Here is a 22,311-nt window from a genome sequence, read left to right as displayed (position 1 = left end):
GCTTTGACGGCCAAGCTGCAGCATGCTGCTTATATTATGCAATGTGAGTAGCTAATACTTGCTAACTAATTACACAGCCAATTAAAAAAGACATTTCGAGGAATATACGTGATTTCTTCACAAAGACGACTGGTTTGAGGGTGTGGACGTTGAATAAATGATGCTGCCTTCAAGCGCCTCTTCTTCTTCTGAGTTCATATTTAAGTACAGTGTGTGATGTGTTCGTGGGCCCCCGGCTACAGATAAATACAGAGAAATGGAGGCTAACCAAATCAGGCTATTGTATTTTTTCAGTTTGTGTTTCAGAAATCGTGAACAGGAACTGTAAAAATAAGTTCTGATAGCAATTGTAGTTGATGTTGTGCTGCATTAACATTCACTCTGCTTGACTTGCTGCCATTGTGTGTGTGTGTGTGTGTGTGTGTGTGTGTGTGTATATGCATGTCTCTTTGTGTGAGAGAGAGACACAACAGCAAAGTGCCACTCAGATATTCCAACTTTCTGACACGTAATTACCACTGTTCGATCATGAGCACTCTCTCATAATTACAATATTTCAGACGGCACTTAAAAGCACCATGAGAGTGACTCTCCATCTGAATCCCCCAATCACCCACCCTCCCCCCAGCCTCCACCCGCCCCGTGCACCTGACACATCTACGGACACTGAGTCACTCCCAGGAGATGCACATGACTCTGACTGTGCTGTGCATAACTGCCTTTCTGGATTCCACATGAAAACTGCACATGGACGATCAAATACACACTCAAAAATAACAACACAGTGTGTGTATAAATGTAAGTAATGAATTAAAATAAGAGGAATAGCATGCAAATTTTAAAGAGCAACTTTTAAATGAATGCAAAATAAATAAAACTCTTCTGTCATGCTAGTGGCTGCAGCAGCGCTTTGAGCTAAATGCTAACATCTCATAGCAATGTTGTTTAAAGGAAGGAGTTTATGAATTCTAAAAAAAAAGGTTATTGGGTTTTATCCTTCTACTGCTTTAACATTTGTTAACTGGATCTTATCCCCCGATGTGCTGCTTTTATCTGCTGTTTTTCACCCTGCTAAGAAAAGTGCCAAATAAATAAAGTTTACAGTCACACGTTATATTAAGATAAACATTTTCGCCATTAAGCATATTTGCTCTTTATTAAAACATTATAAAGAACTTGTGTTATGTGTTATTCTGTGTTAGGGGGATTAGGGTTGTTAAGATCATAATTCATGCACAGCAACTTTCTTTCTTATTATCAATAAGCAGTAATTAGGAAGTTATTGAAGGGAAACTCTTGAATGAATGGCCTAATATTTGTAGAATTTGATCATGCAGAATAAGACATTAATAAGTGCTTTATAATGACTGTGTGTACTTTAATATTACATGTCACAGAGTTTAGTGTTATTAGCTGATGTGCTGATACAGCTGATGTCATTAGTTTGCATGTATTTAGTCATAAACTGAAGTATTGGACTAATTAAATGTTGACCAGATGATGGCCCTTTAGGAAAAGCCAGTCATCCGCTAAGTCTTTAGAATTTATGATCCTGGGTTCTTGGCGATCCATCCAATAGTTGCTGGGATATTTCACTCAAATGTCCACCTCATAAAAGTTTGCACCAAATCTCATGGCAACCCATGCAAATCATGGGATCAAAGCGATCAACCGGATGACATCGCCGTCCCTACAACCTCGCTGCTGGTGGCTAAAAAAACTGAGCGGACAGGGGCCTCTTTCTGGGCACCGCACTCGGGCCAATGCTGCATCTGCTGCAGAGGTGGTGCCACACAAGCAAACACATTCCTTCACTTAAACTTGGTTACCGTGAGCCCGAAAAATGACTGTGAATCTGCTTCAGCTCTTCACCCTGCCATTGTGAGCGCAGTGCCATTTACAGTGAACGCAGTGTCTCCCTTCCTCCCAGACAGATAATAGCCGTCATTCATCAGAACCCCACAAACGACACGTTTCATCGATTACCATCAGACGGGGAAGGCAGAGCCGCTTAGACGGAGGCTCAGTTTCAGGGAGCTGTCAGAACGAAGGCGAAGGGGGCAGCGAAGGCCCCGCGGAGGGGAAAACAAAGTAAAAATCAGAAAAGGAGGAAACGGATTATCAACTCCCATCTATGAACAATGCACTGAACGCTCCATGTTTGAGCTGCTAATGACATGCACAGACTGGGAGGGGGTGGGGAGGTGTTCCTCCAACACAACCTGCCACATCTCACAGCCCAGACAACTGCATAACGGAGAGAGATTTACTCTTATAATGAAATCCTTTGCTTGCTAGTTGCTTAGCAACAAAAACACTGATTCATATGGCACATACCGTATGCGCCTGACACTGCATTTCTGACACTTTGGAGGAAGATTGGCTTGGATGAGGGAAAAAAAAAAAAAAAAAGAGGGTGAGAAGAAGACAGAGCAGGAGTTACGAAATGAATGCGAGGAGAGCAAAAGGCAGCGAGGGGAAGATTGAAAGTGAAAGGATGACCCGTCTCTGGCTGACTCCCACAGAGCAGCACAACAGGTTGGTGGAGCTCACCAGCCTCGCTTGGCAAAATGTGAAGAAAAACACAAAATCCGACGGCGCTCTTGCATTCACACATGAACAGTGTTCGACTGTGGACTCTGAAAAGAACAACCTCATCCTGATCTTATTTTCACAGATGTATTTCTGTTGCATTTCTGCACGCCTATAAATAAAACTCTGATGCAAGCTGACGGATCCTTTTAAATATTGTGACTACGGCTGAGCCAGCTGACGGATCTGTGCTTTAAGTCATTTATCAAGGAGAAATATTCTCAAATTTGCTGCTTCCACCGTCTCACAAGTGAAGATTTGCTGCTGCTTTATATCAGTATTACTCGTATATCTTTGGATTCTGAATGGTTGCAATCTGAGGACACCTCAGGCTCATTAGACATTTTAAAGCCTAAGAGATGAACTAAATAACCAAAAACAATATATCAGCACATTAATTGCTAATGAACGCAATGATTAGTTGCAGCCCCAACTGTAACCAGCTCCAGCCAAAGCATGGAAATGATACAGACGTCTCCCTTCAGAAAGGTCAGCACCACCCTGCACGCAGCCTCTGCCATTTCTCCTCTTTCCGGCCTGTCTGAGAGATGAATGCACATACATTAGGTGAAAAGATAAACTGCTCCATCTCTGGCAGCTGGATCAGACATCTTTGTCCTCTAGCACGTGGGGAAGGATACAAACTTTAAGACGCAGTTAAACAGAGCCTGGTGAACACAACAGAAACGAGGCGGCCGGCCTCGGGCAGATGGTGTCGTAAAAACTGCGAAGCAGGAAATCTAGTGGCAGTCCGCCTTAAATGTTATGAAAATGATTTCTGGGGATTACACGGTGGCATGAGTGTTATCCTAACTGCACAGACTCTGCAGACATACACCGCTGGTGCTGGACATCCAGCAGTGTACGACCCGTGTGGCAGCAGCTGACCGCGAGTCCCGAGCAGCCAAAACTATTCCTGACTTTTGGAAGCGTGTCAGACGGATGGTGCTGCACGGTTCACTGGAGGGCTGCAAGCAGCAAATAATGATGACCTCAGACTGCGCTGATGAGCACAGAAATCAAGGGGAACTGTGACACGGATGACATTTTTTTTGGAGTTGGATTTAACAAAGCAAGAAGCTTCACTTCTCCAACCTTTTAAAATGCTCATTTTTCAGATTCAGTTTCATTTCTACTTCTGTCTGTGCCTGAAAGTCTCAAAGGGCGGGTTCATCTGAGCTGCAAAACAAACTATGTCTCCACCCCAAAAGAAGGGAGGAAACAAGGAACTTACACTTGAAAGATCCAAGAGCAACATTTCTTTCCTGATAGCGTCCGTGACTCTGATTCATGCACAGAACAAGCTGTGAACAGTTTTCATTGGAGCTAATTCTTCAACAGGAAGTGGTTCCAATGCAGAACGTTCACAGGGAGGTCTGCAGAATACGCAGAATAAACGGGGACATTGTTTCTAGAAAGACAAGCCATTGATTTTTTTTATTTTATAAGTGTTTTTTCACTGTTTCCAGCAGCACTAAAGAAATTTAATTCACCTCCATTGCACTGGAGTGGAGATGTCTTCAAACGTGGGCAAATAAAGGCTAAATTATCTGCAGGACTTGATAGGGCTTCTAGCATTAGGTCAGAAAACATGAGGTTTGGTTTCTTTTAATCATTTTTGGTGGGTAAACTCTTTAAATATTCCAGTGTTGACATCACAACAAGCACAACTAAGGTTAAAAAATCAAAAATTACAATCCTGCTGGTATAAATTTAAATCTGCTACGATGCATGCTATGCAAAGATGATGGCTTTTAAATTCAACATCAACAAATTATCATGGTAACCTGCTTGTGTGTTGGATCTTTTTCAATTTAAAGATGCTCCACCAACAAGTGTCAGCTGCACCTCCAACACACCGTTATTCAGCAGGATGTGGCCAAAGAGTGAAGCTGTCTTAGTCTGCAGCAATCTTGAGTTGATGATTATAGACCTCAACATAGATTTAATTAGGAGCTCATTTCATAAATCATGCTGGACACACTGCTGTCACGCACAGGCTGTTCTACGAAGCCCCGGTAATAAAGAAGTCATTCCACTGAGGGGTGGTGGTTTGAGAAAACACCCGGTCGTACCTTCTTTTTGGCGTTACAGTGGCAGCACACAGTCCACAGGTACTTGAGAGTTCTCCACAGGAGGATTATGAAGAGACCCCCAAAGAAAGTGACCATGGAGGAGGCGAGGAAAGCCCACCACATCCGCTGGCCGTTGCTGTCACAGGGCACATCTGGTGAAAACGGGATGATCACATTCATCTTGGATATGAGGATGGACGGGTCCGGGTTGAATTTCTCCCTGTTTTTCGACATTATCGGTTTCCGGTCACCTGCCAGCCCCCACCCCCATAAGCAATCAACTCGAGCGGGATTCAGGCGCTCTGGGGAGCTCCGGCCAGCGCCCCCTGATGCCCCAGCGGCTCAGCCATGTTAAGCCCACCTCCTCCCGCTCCTCTGCCTTCTCATCTGGCTTCACCGAGCGAGGACGGGAAAGTTGAGTGGACAGCAAACCGGCGCACAATAAGAAAAACTTCCCTTGAAATCAAGATATCAGCGGTGCGCGTTCATGGCGAGAACTGCGCGTCATCCTTTGATCTGTGCGTAAAATAAAAAGAAAAAAATCAATTTTTTTCGCAAACTCCTCAAAAACTGACGATGTTCCCGACAGCCCCGATGGATAAAACTCTAGAAGTGTTAGAATGAAGGTGAAGAGGCGCGTTTGCCTCCGCAGCGGTCGATGGATTCACTCGCTGCTCCACCTTGTTGAGCCGCGCCGCCTTCAGCAGGTCCGCTACTTCAGCTCCGCGCGGCGCGCACTGTTGCATGCGCTCCTCGCGTGAACCGCGCGCACTTTGTCGATACCCCGTCAGGAGACGTCGCGCGAGCAGAGAAAAATGTGTCGCTTTCTTGAAAACAGGAGCGGATTTAGTGGACGACGCTGTCCGGGCTCCGGCGGCCGGCCGTCACATCCATTTGTCGGGAGATGGCATCGCAGATTTACAGGTAGCGGGGGAGGAGCCATCAATAGCAGACGTCGATGCTTATCTGGATGTCTGGTTATTTATAGTGACCGCTTCATCCATCTTTCATGATTCTCACTTACTTTGAAACTATTCTGAGGGCACGTTCAGTTTTCTAACGAGTCACATCCAAAAAGCCGACTTCAAACTTTTCTCTCAGCTCATTCACGAGTGTTTTTTCTGCTTTATTGTAGCATAACGTTTGGGTTTTCTATTTGATCTAAATTACAGGATTTACATTATTGACATTTTCATCCTTCTTGTAACACGTCTAGTTGTAATAAGGTTCGTGTAATAAGGTATGACCTTAAATACTTCATAACAGCTGCATTGGCAAAATATTTTAGCTCTTACAACTAATAATAAAGAGCATGATAGAGGTTCAGTTCATATATCTAGTTGTGAAGCAACTCAATAAATAAGAGTATTTTTCTAAAACAGTCAGCTATGATAATGTAGTATGAAAAGTGATACAGGCACATCTTACCATTTCTCGCCTACGGCGGCTCGTGGCTCCTCCTAGTGGACAAAAAGCGCATTGATCGTCGAGGTCCAGCTTGTGGCATTTTCTCTTGCCAAACATCAGCCTGCTTTGTGCATCACCTTGCAAAAACTAAAAAGGTAACACACATGAAATGAACACACGAGTAAAACATCTGTTTCAATGAAAGACACAGACAAGTTGCGGTCCATTAACAGTACTCTGTTTTTAATATTTTATAGAAATATTAACCTTCATTAGGAGAAAACCGGACCTAAAGCGTTTCATCCAACTTGAACATGAAATGTTGCCAACGCGATCTACTGACAAATCCAAGAGGTGCATGTGAATGTTTAGTGGACAGCCGAGTGTGAAGCAGAAATAAAACATCCCTTCTTAAAAATCCACTTGACAAAGACAAACAAGTATTGGCAATACCAGTAGAACACACAAACCGGGACGAACCATGCTGAAACTAACATACCAGCTGTATGATTTATATTAGAAGTTGTGTGTTAATAAATCCAGCAGTGGATAGTGATTAGCAAATATCTTTAGCTTGGCACAATATTATTTTTGAAGAGTGAAATGATGAAAAAAAACAAAAAACAGAAAGACTGCAACACAATGTGAAGGTAGGAAGCTAATTTGCCCCAATTTCTCCTCTATAAATAAACATTAATTGGAAAATATCATCCTTCCTATTAACTACACAACTACATTTGTATAACAAAAGGTTCATAACCAACATCTTTGATTTGATTAGATAAATTAAATGACAGGAAAATATGTATAAATATAGAGAAGGGAACGTGGTGGTCCACTCTATCTTCACTTCAAGAATAAAGTCTTCAGTTTGCATCGATGCAGACTTCCTGTGGTCCGACATGTTCATGGGACAAAGTGGGATTGAAGGAGTGCTACTAGATGTGAGGGGAAATAAAACATTCAAGTATTAAATACTAGTGTAAACAAATCTATCTGTAGTACAGTACATCACTATTGTAGTGGGAATATTACACGATCATCAGTGCTGATATTGCTATGTGTGAGAAAGCCGTGGAGTCGACCATGATGTACCGATTCATTGTGTCCCATAACAATAATAAAAAAAAAAAATTGAAATCACATCCTCTCCAATGTTTCCGAGTGACATGTGGCGAGAGGTGACATTTCTACGGCGCTCCGTCTGGAATCCACAGTACTTTACTCTGTTCCTGCTCCACGATGGTCATGATCTGAGTGCAAATGTAGGAGACGCTGCCTCCCTGGACAACGCCTGCAACACAGTGAGGGTGGGGGGGGGTGTTTACATGAGGAGCGTTAAATATTTATGTCAGGAGCACTCCACCGACTTAGCATCAGGCTCCTATAACACCGTCAGACTCATGATGGACAGTTTAAAAAAAAAAAAAAAAGGATCAAAATTGATGCAACAGATCCAGAGAGGAACACTGTATGTACATATATTCACCATTGATGAGTTGCTTATTAGCATACAAATTAGTAGCATTACTTAATGCCTCATCCTGGGGGGGTTCATCGACTTCCTTACTTCGATCGATAAGCAATAATTAGGAGTTTATTGAGGGAGAACTCTTAGCTGATGGCCTAACAGTTGTCATATATAGTCATGCAGAATGAAGTATTAATAGGTGCTTTAGAATGACTAATAAAGAGCTAATATGCTTATGACATGCATGCTAATAAGTAATTAGTTAATAATGGTTATGTGTACCTTAATATAAATTGTCACAACCAGGGCTAATATCTTTGTAACATTATATCTTAAAATCTGGTGCCCACATTACCCACAATGCAACTGGACCACCTACAGTTCAGAGATTTGGGTGTGTTATGCTAGTAGCAGCTCATGTAGCATCGAGCTGCTAGCCTCAAGCAGAGATGAAGAGTGGGCTACAGGTGTCTGGTTAGCTCACTTCTTTCTAACTCCTCTCCCCCAGTCGTTTCTCATTTTCAAACGGACTCATGTGACATCAGTTGAGGCAGCCAATCAGACTTCACGCAGCTTCCTCTGCAGCCACAAAAGGCTTTATATAACTTACGCAGTGGTATTCCGCAAGACCTGTAAACAGCCTTTGATGCATACAATCACTATAGTTTTTAATTTTTTTAAGTTGGTAAATGTGACAACAACAGTCCAAAACCCCAAAATATTGTCTTTACTATCACATAAGACAAAGCAGCAAATCCTAACGACTGAGAAGCTGGAACCAGAAAATATTTCGTGTTTTTACTTGGAAAATGGCAAAACATTTACTGATTAATACATTTATACACCACACGTTCCCAGAACCCAATGCAGCTTCTTCATTATGCATGTATGTTAAATGCCGAGATTTACAATTTTCAGTTTTCTCAAACAGAGAAAAGCATCAAATCCTTGTTGAGGACCTTTCTGTCGAGCGTCTCATCATTTCAGAGCTATAAATGTTCTCGTGGACAAACAGGACTGTGCAGCCAGACTATTTCAGTACGACTGGGGTGTGACCAGCACCACTTCATGCCGTCTACCACCAGACACTCAGATTTATAATTGCTGATAATTACGGTCCTCATCGCCGCGGCTTGTGTGCAGAAGTTGGCCGGCAACCTCTCCCTGTTAGAAGGGATCAGTGGTGGTATGTGTTCATTTCCAAAAGCCTTTCCCCATAAATCACCTCCTTTTATAGAGTCATTAATCAGCTGGACAGCTGGGTGTCTCAGACTGGCTGCTGTTCCAGATACCGAAACTTTAACCCTAGATACTGTGCTCCAAAAACCTCATGTAACCTCCAGTGGCGTCACAGACTCACATTGGTTAAACTAGACCATGTTAAAGTATGACATTTGTTACCAGGACTTATTGTAACTGGGTTCGCCTGATGGACACTGTGCCTTAAAGGGCCAGCTCACCCAAATACTGCCTACCCCAGCTGAGATCTATTAGCACAGGCGGTTTGGTTTGGAGATGCATCTTATTCTTCGTCGTAGTGGTTTAAGAACTCTTAAAATCACATTTGAAAAACTCGACTAGACTGCGTCCTTGTCAAAGTTATGCCAGGTTTCTCCGATGTTATGTCCGCCAAATAAATCTGAGGGGATGTGAAGCATCAGGGATGAAAAAGAGTGTCAAGGACAACAATTTGCAGTTTTATTTCCTGGACTTTTGACTAAAAGTAAACTAAAACAATCTACGTGAATAGAACAGAAACCAATAACGGTAAGTGTGAAATGTGGGGTTTTCTTTCTTTAGTTGAACTGACCTTTTAATTGATCTGAGGTTAGGGTCAAAAAACTTATTGTGGCGTTCAGCCCTGGGGTGATGCTTCATATCCACATTTAGTGGCTCATTCAGTACATTTACTGAGCCCTGATGTCTCTATAAGCTCAAACTGTAATTTTCTGCTACCACGCTGTCGTCAGTACATCACAGAGAAAATCAGTCATATCCACCAACCTGTGAAGAAGCGGCTGTACTCCTGCTCCGTTTTCTGTGCCGCCTCAAACTGCTCCTTGGAATGTTTCTGTGAGAGTTTATCCCGCAGGTACAAAGGGTCCTTCTGCTCTCTGGAGACACAACATCAGCACCCGTCAGCCGCCATGAAACTCTCACTTCACTCACGCACAGTCATCACATGACACAACACCACTGTGTGGACGAGTCGAGTTTGTCAAAACCAAGGACATCACTTTTCAAAGTGGAGTGACACCTCATGTCCGCATGTCATTCAGACGTCATAATTAAAAAGTAAATCACGCCATAATTCCTGTTTCTCAGCTGTTGTATCTCTTTAAAGCTGCTTGTTCTACTCTCCCTTTCCATTTGTGACACAGTTTCTTTTGATCTGATTTGTCTGTTCTGAACATGTCGTCATTCTGGCCTGACAGGATGATAAAATTTACCTGTGTCTGTAGGATGTGACTGCACACTCAGGTAGTCGGGGTGGGTGACTGATGGTGTTGTAGTTGAGTATGTAAATAATAAAAAGAACATTTTCTGGAAATTCTATTGAGATTAACCAGATAAATAAACACCTGAATTTACACACTGTAACCCACAATGACAAAAGCAATAAGAGATACTGTATTAAAAGGACATTTTAATACAGAACTTGTATAGTAAAATCTCTAATTTCCATCATCAAACCTACAGACAAACCCACACAGAGCTTTTATGACATCTCTCAACTGCAAACCCTTCCAGCCCACTGGTTCACTATCTGCACACAGTCTTAAGAAGAAGTCACGTGACTAGTCCGTCCTCAGCCTTCATCCACTGGGAGCCCCTGACCTAACCTAGAATCATGCTCCTGTCTCTCCCTGGCGCTCAGTATGCCGTCAACATATTGGTCTGCTGATGCCTCCCTGAGGATAAAAAAAAAAAAAACATGAAAAAGCTCGAGCTTCTGTCAGTCGGTGCAGCAGGCAGGCAGTGGGAGGTGGGGTTTTTTTTTGTGTGTGTGTACTCGGTGCCGGGTGGGGTCAGCGAGTGTTTTAACCACCCACGCCACGAAGCGGAGCCACGGGCCCCCGCGAGCGCTCCCTGGACAGCTGGCACTCAGCTGATGACAGCGGAGGCTTAGCAGGAATCAATCTCCACCATGTTCGCCTGCTGCACCACTTCATAGATTTACGGCCGTGGGTGTGTGTACGCGTGTGGCCGAGAAAGCCTGTTCCTGCCGGACCTGAGCGTGGCTTTATTTGTGTGCGTGTGCATAAAGTACCATGCTGAGGGTTCAGCAGATTTAATCTTCCCATGCGATTACAAATGAAAAAGCAGAGGGATCTTTGAAATATCACCATCATCCTATAACAACCCCGGCAGGTGGCTGGAGGCAGCAGGCTGTGGTTCCTGAACTAATGACACTGTGATCAAATCAGGTTGATCAATCACACTCTTGTTGTGTCTGCAGCATGAATATGATTATGAAAGCAGCAAGACTTTTGCAGATGTCAATTTCCTGAGTGTCTTGCCTCGATAGGAAGAAAATTATGAGAGAAAAATTAGATTTCCTGAAGGGAGAACCTGCACCGACACAGATGGAAGCATTTGTTTTGGAGAACTGTGCAGCTGAGTCATGCTAACATCCTTTTTATTAACCAAAACAATGTCCTGACTGGGTAAAGCATGTAAAGATGAAGATGTCTGCCAAATAATCTTCATCTGCAACAGTTGCTGATGCCTTGTGTGCATTGATATTTGATATTCTGATATTACCTGAATATCAAAATGGCCTAAATTTCTGTAAAATCACATTTATATTCTCATAAAAATCCTCCAGAGCTAAAAGCCTTGGATGAATGATTTCCTCAGACTGTCGTTTGAAGGATCTGAACTTGAAGTGAAGTTGGGTAAACAGCAGTGGCACCAAAACACAAAGCGCACTTGACATACACTTGACATGTTTTCAGGCAAGAAACCATAAAAAAAACAAAAAAACAACCTGAAACAAAGATCTTTTAAAAAAAAAAAAAAAGGCATGGGATTACTCACTTTATCTGCTTGGCATTTTTGTAGCGAATGAATATGACGATTGGGTAGATGTGAACGCTGTGAAGACGTTCGATGGCGTGAGGGGCAATGTCAAGTAAACAGTGACAGTCCTATGGGAGAGAGTGACAGCAAAAGACTGCATGAAGAATGAGGGATGATTCAAAGCAGAATGTTGCAGAAAATATGCCAAATGACTTGTATCTGTCTCTCGTACTCGGCAAAGATTTCAGACACATAATTAACATCGAACACTGACATTGCTGAACTTGTATCATTATTATTTGCAATTAAAGATGAATATTTCATCTGAATACTGATGCACAGATGTGCTGTTAAATCAGAGTTGGAACTGATCCGATATTGGCATTAGCTGCTGATACTGACGTAATTCACTCATCGGATATCGGACTGACGTCACAGACTCAGACTCCACAGACACTGAGTTAACTTATTTACTTCTGAAAACCTTATGATTCTATTACTTTTGAACTCACATATAGAAATCTACTTATGCTAGTAGCTGATTTTGCGTTGCTGTGCACTTAATTTAAGTTTTTCAAAACATTAAAGGAGTTGCCATAGTAATTTACATCCCTACACATGCACCTGTTTGTATGTGAAGCCTTCTTATCCTACAGATCAAATAAATTGCTTTGGAATACATTTAAATTTAATTTATATCTGCATATTTTTTACGCTTTTAATAAGAAGCACTGTGTGGTTAACTGCGGCGCTCTGTGACCTCACACATAATAATGCCAACAATAATGACAGAAGACAGAGGAGGAAGAGAAAGAGAAGGAGTGGCAGCAGAAGGATCCAAATTCAGGTATTGGAATCAGATCAGAACAGAAAAAAAAGTGGGTCGGCGCATCTCTCTGTTAAATAGATCTAGACAGACTTATCTCCATGGTTACAAAGACAGCAGAGCACAAACTCAAAAGACACAACCTCTTCCAGTATCCACAGCGAGATGAATTCACCTTCTCTGTGATCTCTTTTATGGATGCAACAGTGGTCACATCAAAATGGCCGCTCCTCCGCTTGTAGTCGATGAACACGCAGTCCTTCACGCCGCGCTCTATCGCCTGCTGAGACGCCTTCATAATCTCTGCGGAACACATCGCATTTTTTAAAACTTTCCAAAAAAACGTCACACTGATATTTCTCCCTCTGCTTGTTGGATTAATTTCATAATCTCGACTTTAGTTCTCTAACTGTAGAAAACCGTCTCTAAGCTATGACGCCGATGATACAAACATGTCCTTCATGAATAAATGAACGAGTACGAGCTCACCAGGCAGGCAGCGGCAGAACTTGTCAGGAGTCTCCTTCACCAGCATGTCCTTGCTGGCCTCCACTAACGGACCCAAGACCAGCACTGGTCTGGGTGAAGCGCACTCCACCCTCTGAACCCGCTGGTACATCAGGCTCACGCCGTCTGCGCGGGAGATGCAGAAATACATTTAAACATACATTTAAAATACACAAGCCTGCATAGAGACAAAGCTGCTCTTTAATAACCACAGTTATGAATGTATGCACCCTGGGAGAGGCTCTGTTGAGCCGGCATGCTTTTTATAGCACCATCCTGTTTGCTGCCTGACACATCTGACTACCAGTGGTTTGAAGTCACAGTACATTTACATTCCCATCCAGATATTTCAATCGAGCCACAAGCTTGATTCTTGAACTTGATGGTGTTGATGCACTTGAGGAAGCATACATATTTACTGAAGAAATTAAATTAAGATTGATATTAAAGTACTGGAACTATATTCTGGAGCTTTGCATATAATATCTTTACGTCAGGGACAAATATCTGTATTTTTCTCCACTACATTTACCGGACAACCACGTGTTGCTTTATATATTATATAGATTTTCTAGATACATTTCACTGCTGTGGATAAAAATCTCTAAAAAGCAGTCATGTTTCAGCTCAATAAGTCACTGAAATTTAGACTTTTAAGAGTTTTAGAATTTAAATTTAAGATATCTTTCCTTCTGTTGCTTTTAAGATGATGCGAACGCCATAAACCAAATCCACATTGTCACATTTTTACAACCTGGACCTTATTTGTAGCATTAAATACGACCATTTACTCACCCAGACAACTTTGGCATTTGGAGTCGTTTTGAAGAAATTAGCCCCAGAGGAGCGGCGCGTATATCCGTATAATGCGAGTACTCGGGGCATCCATGCGCATAATCTGCGGCGAAACTCGTTCATATTCCAATATTTTGTTAAGATATGCTGGTGCTATTCCCCTCTGAGCCCGTGGTGGCATGTTATCAATACCTCTGACGTGGATGATGTCATTACCGAATGCCGCGCGCTGCCAGCAGCCAGCCAAAACACGGCTGACTCTGCAGCGGTCGGCTACGAATACGCAATAACGAACCATAGCTGTGCCAAACTACAGCTAAACTAGCCGACCGCCGGCTGGCATCGGTCGGATGCCCCGATTACTCACATTATACGGATATACGCGCCGCTCCTCTGGGGCTAATTTCTTCAAAACGACTCCAAATACCACCAAAGTTGTCTGGGTGAGTAAATGGTCGTATTTAATGCTACAAATAAGGTCAAGGTTGTAAAAAACGAAAGTTATCCTTTAAGGTGCTTGTTGAGGTGCCTCAGTGGATGATTTCTCACCCTCCGTGATGGGTAAAGAATCGGTGCTTATGGCATCCAGAGCCATCACGTCCTTCCCGTCCTTGGATCCGCTGCGTTTGTGCTTCAGCCTCCGGCGGAAGAAGGACCTCCTCGCGGCAGCAGACAGCGTCTTGTTGGCGCCGTTGTCGTCTTTCATGTCGGCCATGCAGTGTCTCCTGTAGAACTCCTGGTCCATCCTTATGGAGACACACGGGCACGTTCGCATGAAGTGTAATCACATTCTTTAACACTGACGCTTGATGAATATGGAAGAGTTAAGGCAGATTCGTGAAGGCAGCTACAAAGGAGTAGCCCGGCCGGACTCACATGTATTTACTTGGAATCTGCCCTTTTCCCAGCTTCTGTGCGTTCTCGTCGAGCTGCCAGGCCATCCAGTAGCCAAAATTACCATTTGGTAGCGTGTCTTCCACGTACAGGATGTCGTCTTTGTTAAAGCTCAGTTCCTGCTCCACCTCGGCCACCCTCTCATAAAGTGCTCTGACAAGAGATGAAGAATGAAGCCGTGATGATGAATGCATTCCTCTGACCTCCGAACAAGGACATAACAGACCGAGAGAAAAATTCACCGAAGAGTAAAGAGCCTGTAAACCAGATTCTGTGTTTAAGATTCGCTCATAGAAAACACAAAACATCAAAACGTGGGGTGAGGATATCTTTACGCCTGTTTTGTTCGGCCTCTAACATCGTGTGTTGACTTCACTGCATGTGCCAGAACCCAAATGTGCTATGAAACAAGTGGAGCTGCACTGGTCTGTTTGATGAAAAGTCACAGTACCTTATGTAAAATCCATCTCCGCGGGACTCTTTGATCGCAGCGAGGTTGTCCACGCAGTTCTGAACCTTGAATGTGATTGTTTCTGCCGGCTTCAACATTTCCAGGTAAGCCTCTTCTTTCGTTTTGTTCTTCATGCTGATGCCGTTGTACTGTTTGAAAACATCAATTACACAGCTGACAAAAGGACGCTGCGCTCTGCTGCCAACACAGAATGACTCATCATTTCCAGTAAAAGCAAAACCAAACAATGCACAAAAAAACAACAGTTATACACTAAAGTTGTATTTGACACGCCTATATGCAACCACATGTGCTACAATGGAGCAGTCCTTGAACTTTGAATGTGCTACCACTAACTAGCTAAGTCATGTTTTCTGGTCACATGACGTTCTTACTTAATCTAAGTGACTGCTCAACATTGCAGGTACCTCCAGTATGAAGTCTCCAGGCAGCAGGCCATCAGGACTCTTAGCAGGGCTGTCGTCATCCAGACTCTCCACAAAGATGCCATAAAGGTTTCCTCCACAGATCTGGACTCCCAGCTCCACCTGGATCCTCTTCAGCCTCACCAGACGAGGCTCTGCAGCCCGCCGCGTACTGGAACCAGGAAGCCTGAAGAAGAAAAACAACAAACAGTTAAGCTTTGAATTTGTCATCATGCTTTATATTTCATATTTGTTAGCTGTAGCAATGGGAAACTGAGATATGAGACATGAAATAAACATAAAAATAGTGATGTTAAGGTCCGACCTGAAGGAGTTCTGAGGGCTTGTGGCAGGGGTCGTCTGTTTGGACGGCGGCGTCATGGTGCCCTCGTCCTGCTCACTCAGCGTATCGACGGTGGAGTGATTGTCCGGTGTGGTGGCGCCGCTGTCGAGGGGAGTCGGCTGGTTGCTGATGGACTCCATGCGAGAACTAAGACCAACAGGAGTGGAGGCAAATCTTGTCAACTCTTCGCCAAATGACTTTTGGTGAGTTTCAAAAACAATGGCAACCTTAAACGTTGAGTTAACACTTATTTTGAGTATTTACTCTACAGAATGACGGGGTTATATATCTGATATCTGTAGAGTAGCATAACACATTTCATTCATTTTCTCACATTATACTGAAAACTTTCACTGGCTCTGTGCTCTGACAGGCTTTTCTTGCCAGAACAGTTCACTTGATGACCAAAAATTCATGAAACCAATCTGTGAAAGTTCTTGTTGTGGCGTTCTTTCCTCCGCTCCCTCTTACCCTGAGCGCGAGTGGTTGCCCAGCTGAAACATGTGAGGATTATACTGAGCCAAAATGGTGACTGTGTCGCACTGCTGCCCGATCACCAGCCGCGCCTGCTGCTCGTTGGCGTTGCGAAGGTTGATTCCATTAAACTGGAAAAAAGCAGTCATTCGTTAGAAACAGAAAGAAATAATCTACAGATCAATAAGCAGATATTCAGCTGAAGCTTGGTGGCTGCTGTACCTCGAGGAGCTGGTCTCCGTACTCTAAATGGGCTTGGTGTGCGATGCTGCCTGCTGTCACTTTGGACACAAACACTCCCCCGTTCTCTCCACTCACAATGGAGATCCCCAGTGGTTCTGCTCCTTTCTGTACTGTCACATTGCGTGGCTCCTCCAAGTACGGCCTTCAGGGAAGCAAAGAGGAACATTTTGTAATGCTCTGACATTTGTGGGAAGGCATGAAGACTGCTGGCAGAAAGCAACACTGAATAACATAAACTTAATATGATCAATATGTACTGTAGACCTCTGTACTGTGATGCTTCTGATGATTTGTTTACAGCAAAGATGCACCTATTTGCCTTGAGGTTAAAAAAGGCTAAACAATAAAATATTGGAGCTGTGTGGGACGTGCTAAGGACATTTCAGAAGCCAACTCACAGTCATGCAATAATACAAAATCCGACAGCATTCTGAATAAACAACAAGCAAAGCAAAGATGGTGACAGCATTTATATCTGCAGTGTGTACACAGACGGTCTTTAGATCCGTGCTCAAACAGTCTCGCAGATACTGCGTGTGCTACAAGCAGCACGGGACGAACCTCAAGCTTCTTAAAGAGAGGAACTTGGGCTTAACTGCCAGTGGAAGTCTGACAGAGGAAGTGTTATAAGAGACAAATCTGAGAAGGAGACAGAGAGAGGGAAGAGAGGGGAGATTTCAGGTTATAATGAATAGCGGCAGAGAGGAAAGTGATGAGAATAAAATGATAGATGGAGACTCTGCCTTCTAATGATATGAGATGGGGGCTCACAGCTTTGTTTACTGCTTTACAAGCACTTAATCACAATGAAGCAGACAGAAGTACAGACAAATGGTGGAAAACATGTCGCGCTCTGCTGAATGATGGCAGCATAATGACCCGGACGAGGGGCCGGCCTACCCATCCTTCCTCCTGTCGCCAACTGGAGCGGGGCTGACTGATATCCTGGGCTGGGTCGAAATGGAGCTCTGCGATTGGCTGCTGGTGAAAGACGATGTCTCCAGGTTGACGGGGGACATTGGAGGTGTCGGGCTGCTGCACTCCGAATGTGAGAGGGAGCCTGGAGTGACAGAGGAGCGAGGTATGAATTCAGACTGGCTGTTTACTGCTGTGACGCTCGTTATCAGACTTTGTAGGTGCCAAACTCAGCCGTACCTCGGTCGGATCCAGTGGAGCGGGGGTAACGGGTTGGAGGGATCTTAATGCGCTCCGCCCTAAACTGTAAAGCGGAGGAGCCTAAGGGCCACAAACAGAGAAAATGCACTTCAGAATAAGTTCACCAAAAATTAGAAACACCTTACCTGTTTATTTATCAAGCCATGTAGACACAGTTTCCCTTACTACATTACTTAGAGAAGGTGGCAAGCTGTTTTATCACATTGTGATACGCTGCTCTGATTAATTAATACAATGATAGTGTATGACCTGGCTGATCAGTCACTGTCATCTCCTGAGCTCAGACGGAGAGCAGCCTCACGTAACCTGACGACAGGGCTGTGCCTAAATATTGAGCGCGTGGGGCGACGAGCGCTGGCATTAAACTGACCCAGCAAAAGCAAAGGTAACAGCTGCTAACTTTTTTATGTATTTTTTACCATTAGCGACCAACTTTATTGTTGTTGTTGTTTTTCCAGGCTCATACCCACTGTCCACATCTGCTGATCACACTACACAGAGCAAGATGCATCTTATATCCAATTTAGTTGCTAGATGACTGTTTAAATATTCATTAAATATGTGGTCTTTCCTGCATGATATGTAGTGACGCTGCTGCTCTTTGACACTGATGGTTGATGATATATTTTAGAAAAGCTGTAATAGTGTAATTTCTTTTGAGTTTGCTCTCCATTAAAATATTTGAACTTAAGATGAACAGGAAGTATCAAAATTAGAGATATTGTCTTTTTTATTTCATGCATTCTTCTTCCTTGTTAAAACATGACACCTACATTACCCACAATGCAACTCTACAGTCAGCAGTTTGGTTGAAGATTGGGCAGCTAATGTAGCCTTGAGCCTCTACCCTCAAGCGGAGATGAGGAGCGGGTTACGGGCGTCTGGTCAGCTCACTTCTTTTAACTCTGCGCCCTCACATTTCTACACTTGTAGTCTTGACTCAAGTGACATCCCTCGAGGCCATCAATCAGACATATCAGGAGCCATGAAAGGCTTCAAACAACTTTTTCCACATATGCAGTAATACCAAGACCTGTAAACACACTTTGATGTGTAAAATCGGCGGAGCTCCAATTTAAGGGGTGTCAGCTTGCCTCTACTATTCACTGCAGACACACTGTGGGAAACCCTGAGATACCGGTCTTTGAGAGGTGCAGCAGAGGTGTGTTGCTTATTGTTGAAAAAACATTTCTACAAAAACACAAAAAAACTGCTGTAAAATCTGTGTTTTGGTGAACTGACCCTTTAAGCATTAGCCTATACTGTACATCACATCATCTACAGGACACCGTATTCAAGTTATGGTGTGCCTTTAACTAGGACTCCATACGTACCCACTCTGGCACTGGAGGGCAGGGAGTTGGTGCTGTGTGGCGCTTGGCTGCAGCTCGTCTCAGTCAGGTCTCCAGTGCGCTTGTGGCTGAGGTCCAGACTGAGGCGACCTTGATGCTGGGGGCTACAAGTGGAGTAAAAAGGCGTCAGTAAGTCCCCAGGCGGTCAATTATTCAACCCAGAGCAAGACATCATTTGCTACATGCCATCTGTTCATGAGATCTGGGGCGGGGTAAACACTGTTGCTTTGTGCAATAAATACACCATCACAGGGCTTATTAAATCAGGGTTCAATGTGGAAAAACAATAATAAGGCTGCAAATAATGACTACTTCATTAACTCTATAAAATCTGAAAAAAATGCCCATTACAAGTTGCCAAAACCCAAGGTGATGTCTTTAAATTTCCTGTTTTGTCCAATACCCGAAAACATTCATTTTGCAATGATATTAAACAGAGAACAGCAGCAAAACCTCACATTTGATGAAGCAGGAACCAGGCAATGTTCTATCTTTTGCTTGATGAAATTAATCAAAACATCAGGTATTCTTGACGCTATTTTGACATGTCACTGTAGGAAAAGCACAGGTGTGAATAATCTTATTAAAGATGGCTGAATTCCATTTAGCTGCTTCATTTTCATGGTCCTGCTGTGCATTTTGGTTCACTGTCACGGGACACTTGAACAGAACAGAGTCATCGCGGATGTCATTTGTAACACCTGTGCTAATATGACAAGTCAAATTAGCTGCTGTGGAAAGGCCACATTAGCGTGAACAAAGAAAAAAGACGGTCTGAAAAAACACGCTGGCAGGTGTTAGCACCTCGTGTGTGAATGTGGGTGGACGCCTGAGCTGGGAGCTGGAGGACAGTTGTTGTTCTGGATCTCGTGGCTCCAGGCGGTGTAGACCGGGTTTCTCATCACGGCCGTCACAGCGGGACACGGGGCTAGACCTCGCTGTGCTGGGTCTGCAGGAACACGCACAGAACGACATCAGAGCTCAAACCAGACTCAACACTAAAGGTACAGTCACGTTACATTTGAATCTCAAACAACACTGACTATAGAGAGCGCCTTTCACGTCTTTCGCAAGTTTCAAGGCCACCGTAGGTTCTCCTATACACTTGGAAAAGGAGGGATGAGGTGAGGGGTATTCACTCAACTGCAATCTACAACCTCACCACTAGATGCCACTAGATCCTACACACTGGTCCTTTAAGTCTCAATACTAGTGACAACAATCTACAAATGCTGAATGAATGTCAAGTACAGAGACGCCGTTAACATCCTTGCATTGACAAAGCCTGTTGTGTTCAGATGCTGATGGACAACCAACTCATCAGAACACAAAACCTAACAGGCGAAGTTGTTCAGATGACTTACGTGCTGCAATGCTGCTGTAGCTGGGAGGTGCAAAGGGCATGCTGTACCGATTGGTTCGCATAGGAGAGAACCGTAGCAGGTCCATCGGCTCTGGGGAGTGCTCGTCGTTAGAGAAGCTCTGTACCTGCAAGAGCAATCAATCAGCTAATAACACTAGAACTGCACCAAAAATGTAAAAACACACCCAAACATGAAAGGAATGGCAGATCAGGTAAGGACAGTATCTCAGATACCTGCATGGGAACAGGGATGTGTAATGGAGTAACGTTTCGCCGCAGTGCCGGAGCCGATTTTGGCCGGTACCTCCTCTTTCCCCGCTCCTCCACCCGGTGTCGACTCCCTGCTGTGTCCTCCTTGGTAGGTTTCTTGGAACTGCTCTTGGACTCTCCCGGAGGAGCATCAGTGTAATAGAGCTGGTTGTCAGCCTCTCCTTCATCCTGTAGGCTTGTGGCTTGGGCTGGGGAGGCCGGGGGAGTGCCGGTGGTGATGGTGGAGTCAGACGCCGAGCTGTTCTGCTGCCGGTGTTTGAACCTGAACGAGTCGCTCCTGGCTGGCGGGGTGGGAGGGGTCTGAGCAGATTCAGATATGGAGCTCTGCGGCGAGTGCTTGGGCAAATGGGACAGAGACATGTAGTCCAGTTTTTGAGGCGCCTCGGGCCTCCTGAAAGCGGTCACGTCAAAGATGGACTTCCTCTGTTTGGCTTTTTTGTAGATGGAGAGCTGGGTGCACTCGGGAATAGAAGCTCCCACTATGACTTTAGGCCACGTGCCTCCGCTGGGCTTCGCTGACGAGCTCTGCACTCGGTCCACGGCGGTCTGAGGCGAGCTGCAGTCAGAGAGCACAGGGGTGAAGGTGAAGGGGCGATGGGGGAGGTCCTGCCTCCTGTAGCAGAAGTCCGGGTGGGGCTCTGAGGGACTGTGGGAGGAGGAAAGGGAGCGGGAGTGCAGGGAGCTGTTGGAAAAAGGCTTGTGGTGGCAGTGAGCACTGCTGCCGCTGCTGTCCAGAGAGTCGCCGGTGTCTTTACACGCTTCATCCCCTCTGTCACAGCTGCAAACGTCCGTTTGAGTGGAGCAGTTGTGCTTGGAGTTCCTGCAGTTCCTGGCGTGGATCTCGCAGGACTGGAGCCGGGAGACCTTTTCTGAATCTCTCAAACTTTCAAATAAACTCTGTCCAGAACAGCTCTGAGGGAGGAACTGTCGAGGAAGGAGGTAAATGAATATTTTACAATACTTATTTCTACTTATTCAAGAAATTAAAACATACAAGGATCCTCTTTGCAAAATGAACTTCAGTAATTCACAGTTGGATGCCTTTGTGAGATATCTTACCTGCAAAGAGCTAGAGATAGTCCTCACATTAAAAGTTCTCAGTAGACTTTTTGACCTTAAACATTCATTTGCAGTTGTTTCAGGAAACTGGATGTTCATTTCAGTCTTGTAAAATTAACACTCTCAAAAAAAGTTGTCACAGGGGTTGTTGAAGTTTTTAACTTTGTTACCAGGTCGATATGGTGCTTTTTATATGTGACATATCAAGCAGTCAATGTCATGCCTGAGCAGCGGACCAATGAGAGTGAGATTCAAAGTTGCAAAAGGAGAAAGAGTGAGCCTTCATGAGTCGAACTTCAAGAGAAAGCACAGGTTTGCAGGAGTAATTAATGCCAGGAGAGGAACTTAAAGATTTACATTGGAGTAAGACTACAAGTACGGAGTCACAGTTGCTGTTACTGATTTATTTTTTTTTAATTCTGGGAGAAATACTACTACTACTACTTGTTACTAACAATTGGTTTAAAAGTCTCACTGATTTTGAATGCATTACACCTTTAACAGGGACACCTTTAAGGTTCACTGTGAGTTTATGTTCTGCATGTCGTTCTGAAAAGCCTTCTTT

At 44.0% G+C, this 22,311-nt stretch overlaps 2 protein-coding genes across 9 annotated transcripts in view; both read right to left on the bottom strand.

The window, feature by feature from the left end:
- Nucleotides 1-5,327, bottom strand: part of LOC121624492 (calcium-activated potassium channel subunit alpha-1) — an 86,658-nt gene extending 81,331 nt beyond the window's left edge. For all 6 annotated transcript variants that reach the window (XM_041962174.1, XM_041962169.1, XM_041962175.1 and 3 more), the window contains exon 1: nt 4,668-5,327. In XM_041962174.1, coding sequence (XP_041818108.1) covers nt 4,668-4,901 — 234 coding nt within the window. In that variant the 5' untranslated portion in view covers nt 4,902-5,327. The remainder of the gene's footprint in view (nt 1-4,667) is intronic.
- A 903-nt stretch (nt 5,328-6,230) lies between these two features.
- LOC121624491 (disks large homolog 5-like) overlaps nt 6,231-22,311 on the bottom strand; it is a 33,091-nt gene continuing 17,010 nt past the window's right edge. For all 3 annotated transcript variants that reach the window (XM_041962165.1, XM_041962167.1, XM_041962168.1), the window contains 18 exons: nt 20,652-21,611; nt 20,419-20,542; nt 19,859-20,003; nt 19,037-19,158; nt 17,682-17,762; nt 17,427-17,586; nt 16,506-16,668; nt 16,281-16,414; nt 15,792-15,956; nt 15,470-15,653; nt 15,042-15,190; nt 14,573-14,743; nt 14,246-14,442; nt 12,884-13,027; nt 12,570-12,697; nt 11,587-11,696; nt 9,550-9,659; nt 6,231-7,368 (listed from right to left, as the gene is read on the bottom strand). In XM_041962165.1, coding sequence (XP_041818099.1) covers nt 7,265-7,368; nt 9,550-9,659; nt 11,587-11,696; nt 12,570-12,697; nt 12,884-13,027; nt 14,246-14,442; nt 14,573-14,743; nt 15,042-15,190; nt 15,470-15,653; nt 15,792-15,956; nt 16,281-16,414; nt 16,506-16,668; nt 17,427-17,586; nt 17,682-17,762; nt 19,037-19,158; nt 19,859-20,003; nt 20,419-20,542; nt 20,652-21,611 — 3,351 coding nt within the window. In that variant the 3' untranslated portion in view covers nt 6,231-7,264. The remainder of the gene's footprint in view (nt 7,369-9,549; nt 9,660-11,586; nt 11,697-12,569; nt 12,698-12,883; nt 13,028-14,245; nt 14,443-14,572; nt 14,744-15,041; nt 15,191-15,469; nt 15,654-15,791; nt 15,957-16,280; nt 16,415-16,505; nt 16,669-17,426; nt 17,587-17,681; nt 17,763-19,036; nt 19,159-19,858; nt 20,004-20,418; nt 20,543-20,651; nt 21,612-22,311) is intronic.

This window comes from Chelmon rostratus, chromosome 21, assembly GCF_017976325.1.
Source record: "Chelmon rostratus isolate fCheRos1 chromosome 21, fCheRos1.pri, whole genome shotgun sequence".
NCBI lineage: Eukaryota > Metazoa > Chordata > Actinopteri > Chaetodontiformes > Chaetodontidae > Chelmon > Chelmon rostratus.
The sequence above is the reverse complement of the archived record's forward strand: the minus strand, read 5'-3'. Positions and strand labels throughout refer to the sequence as shown.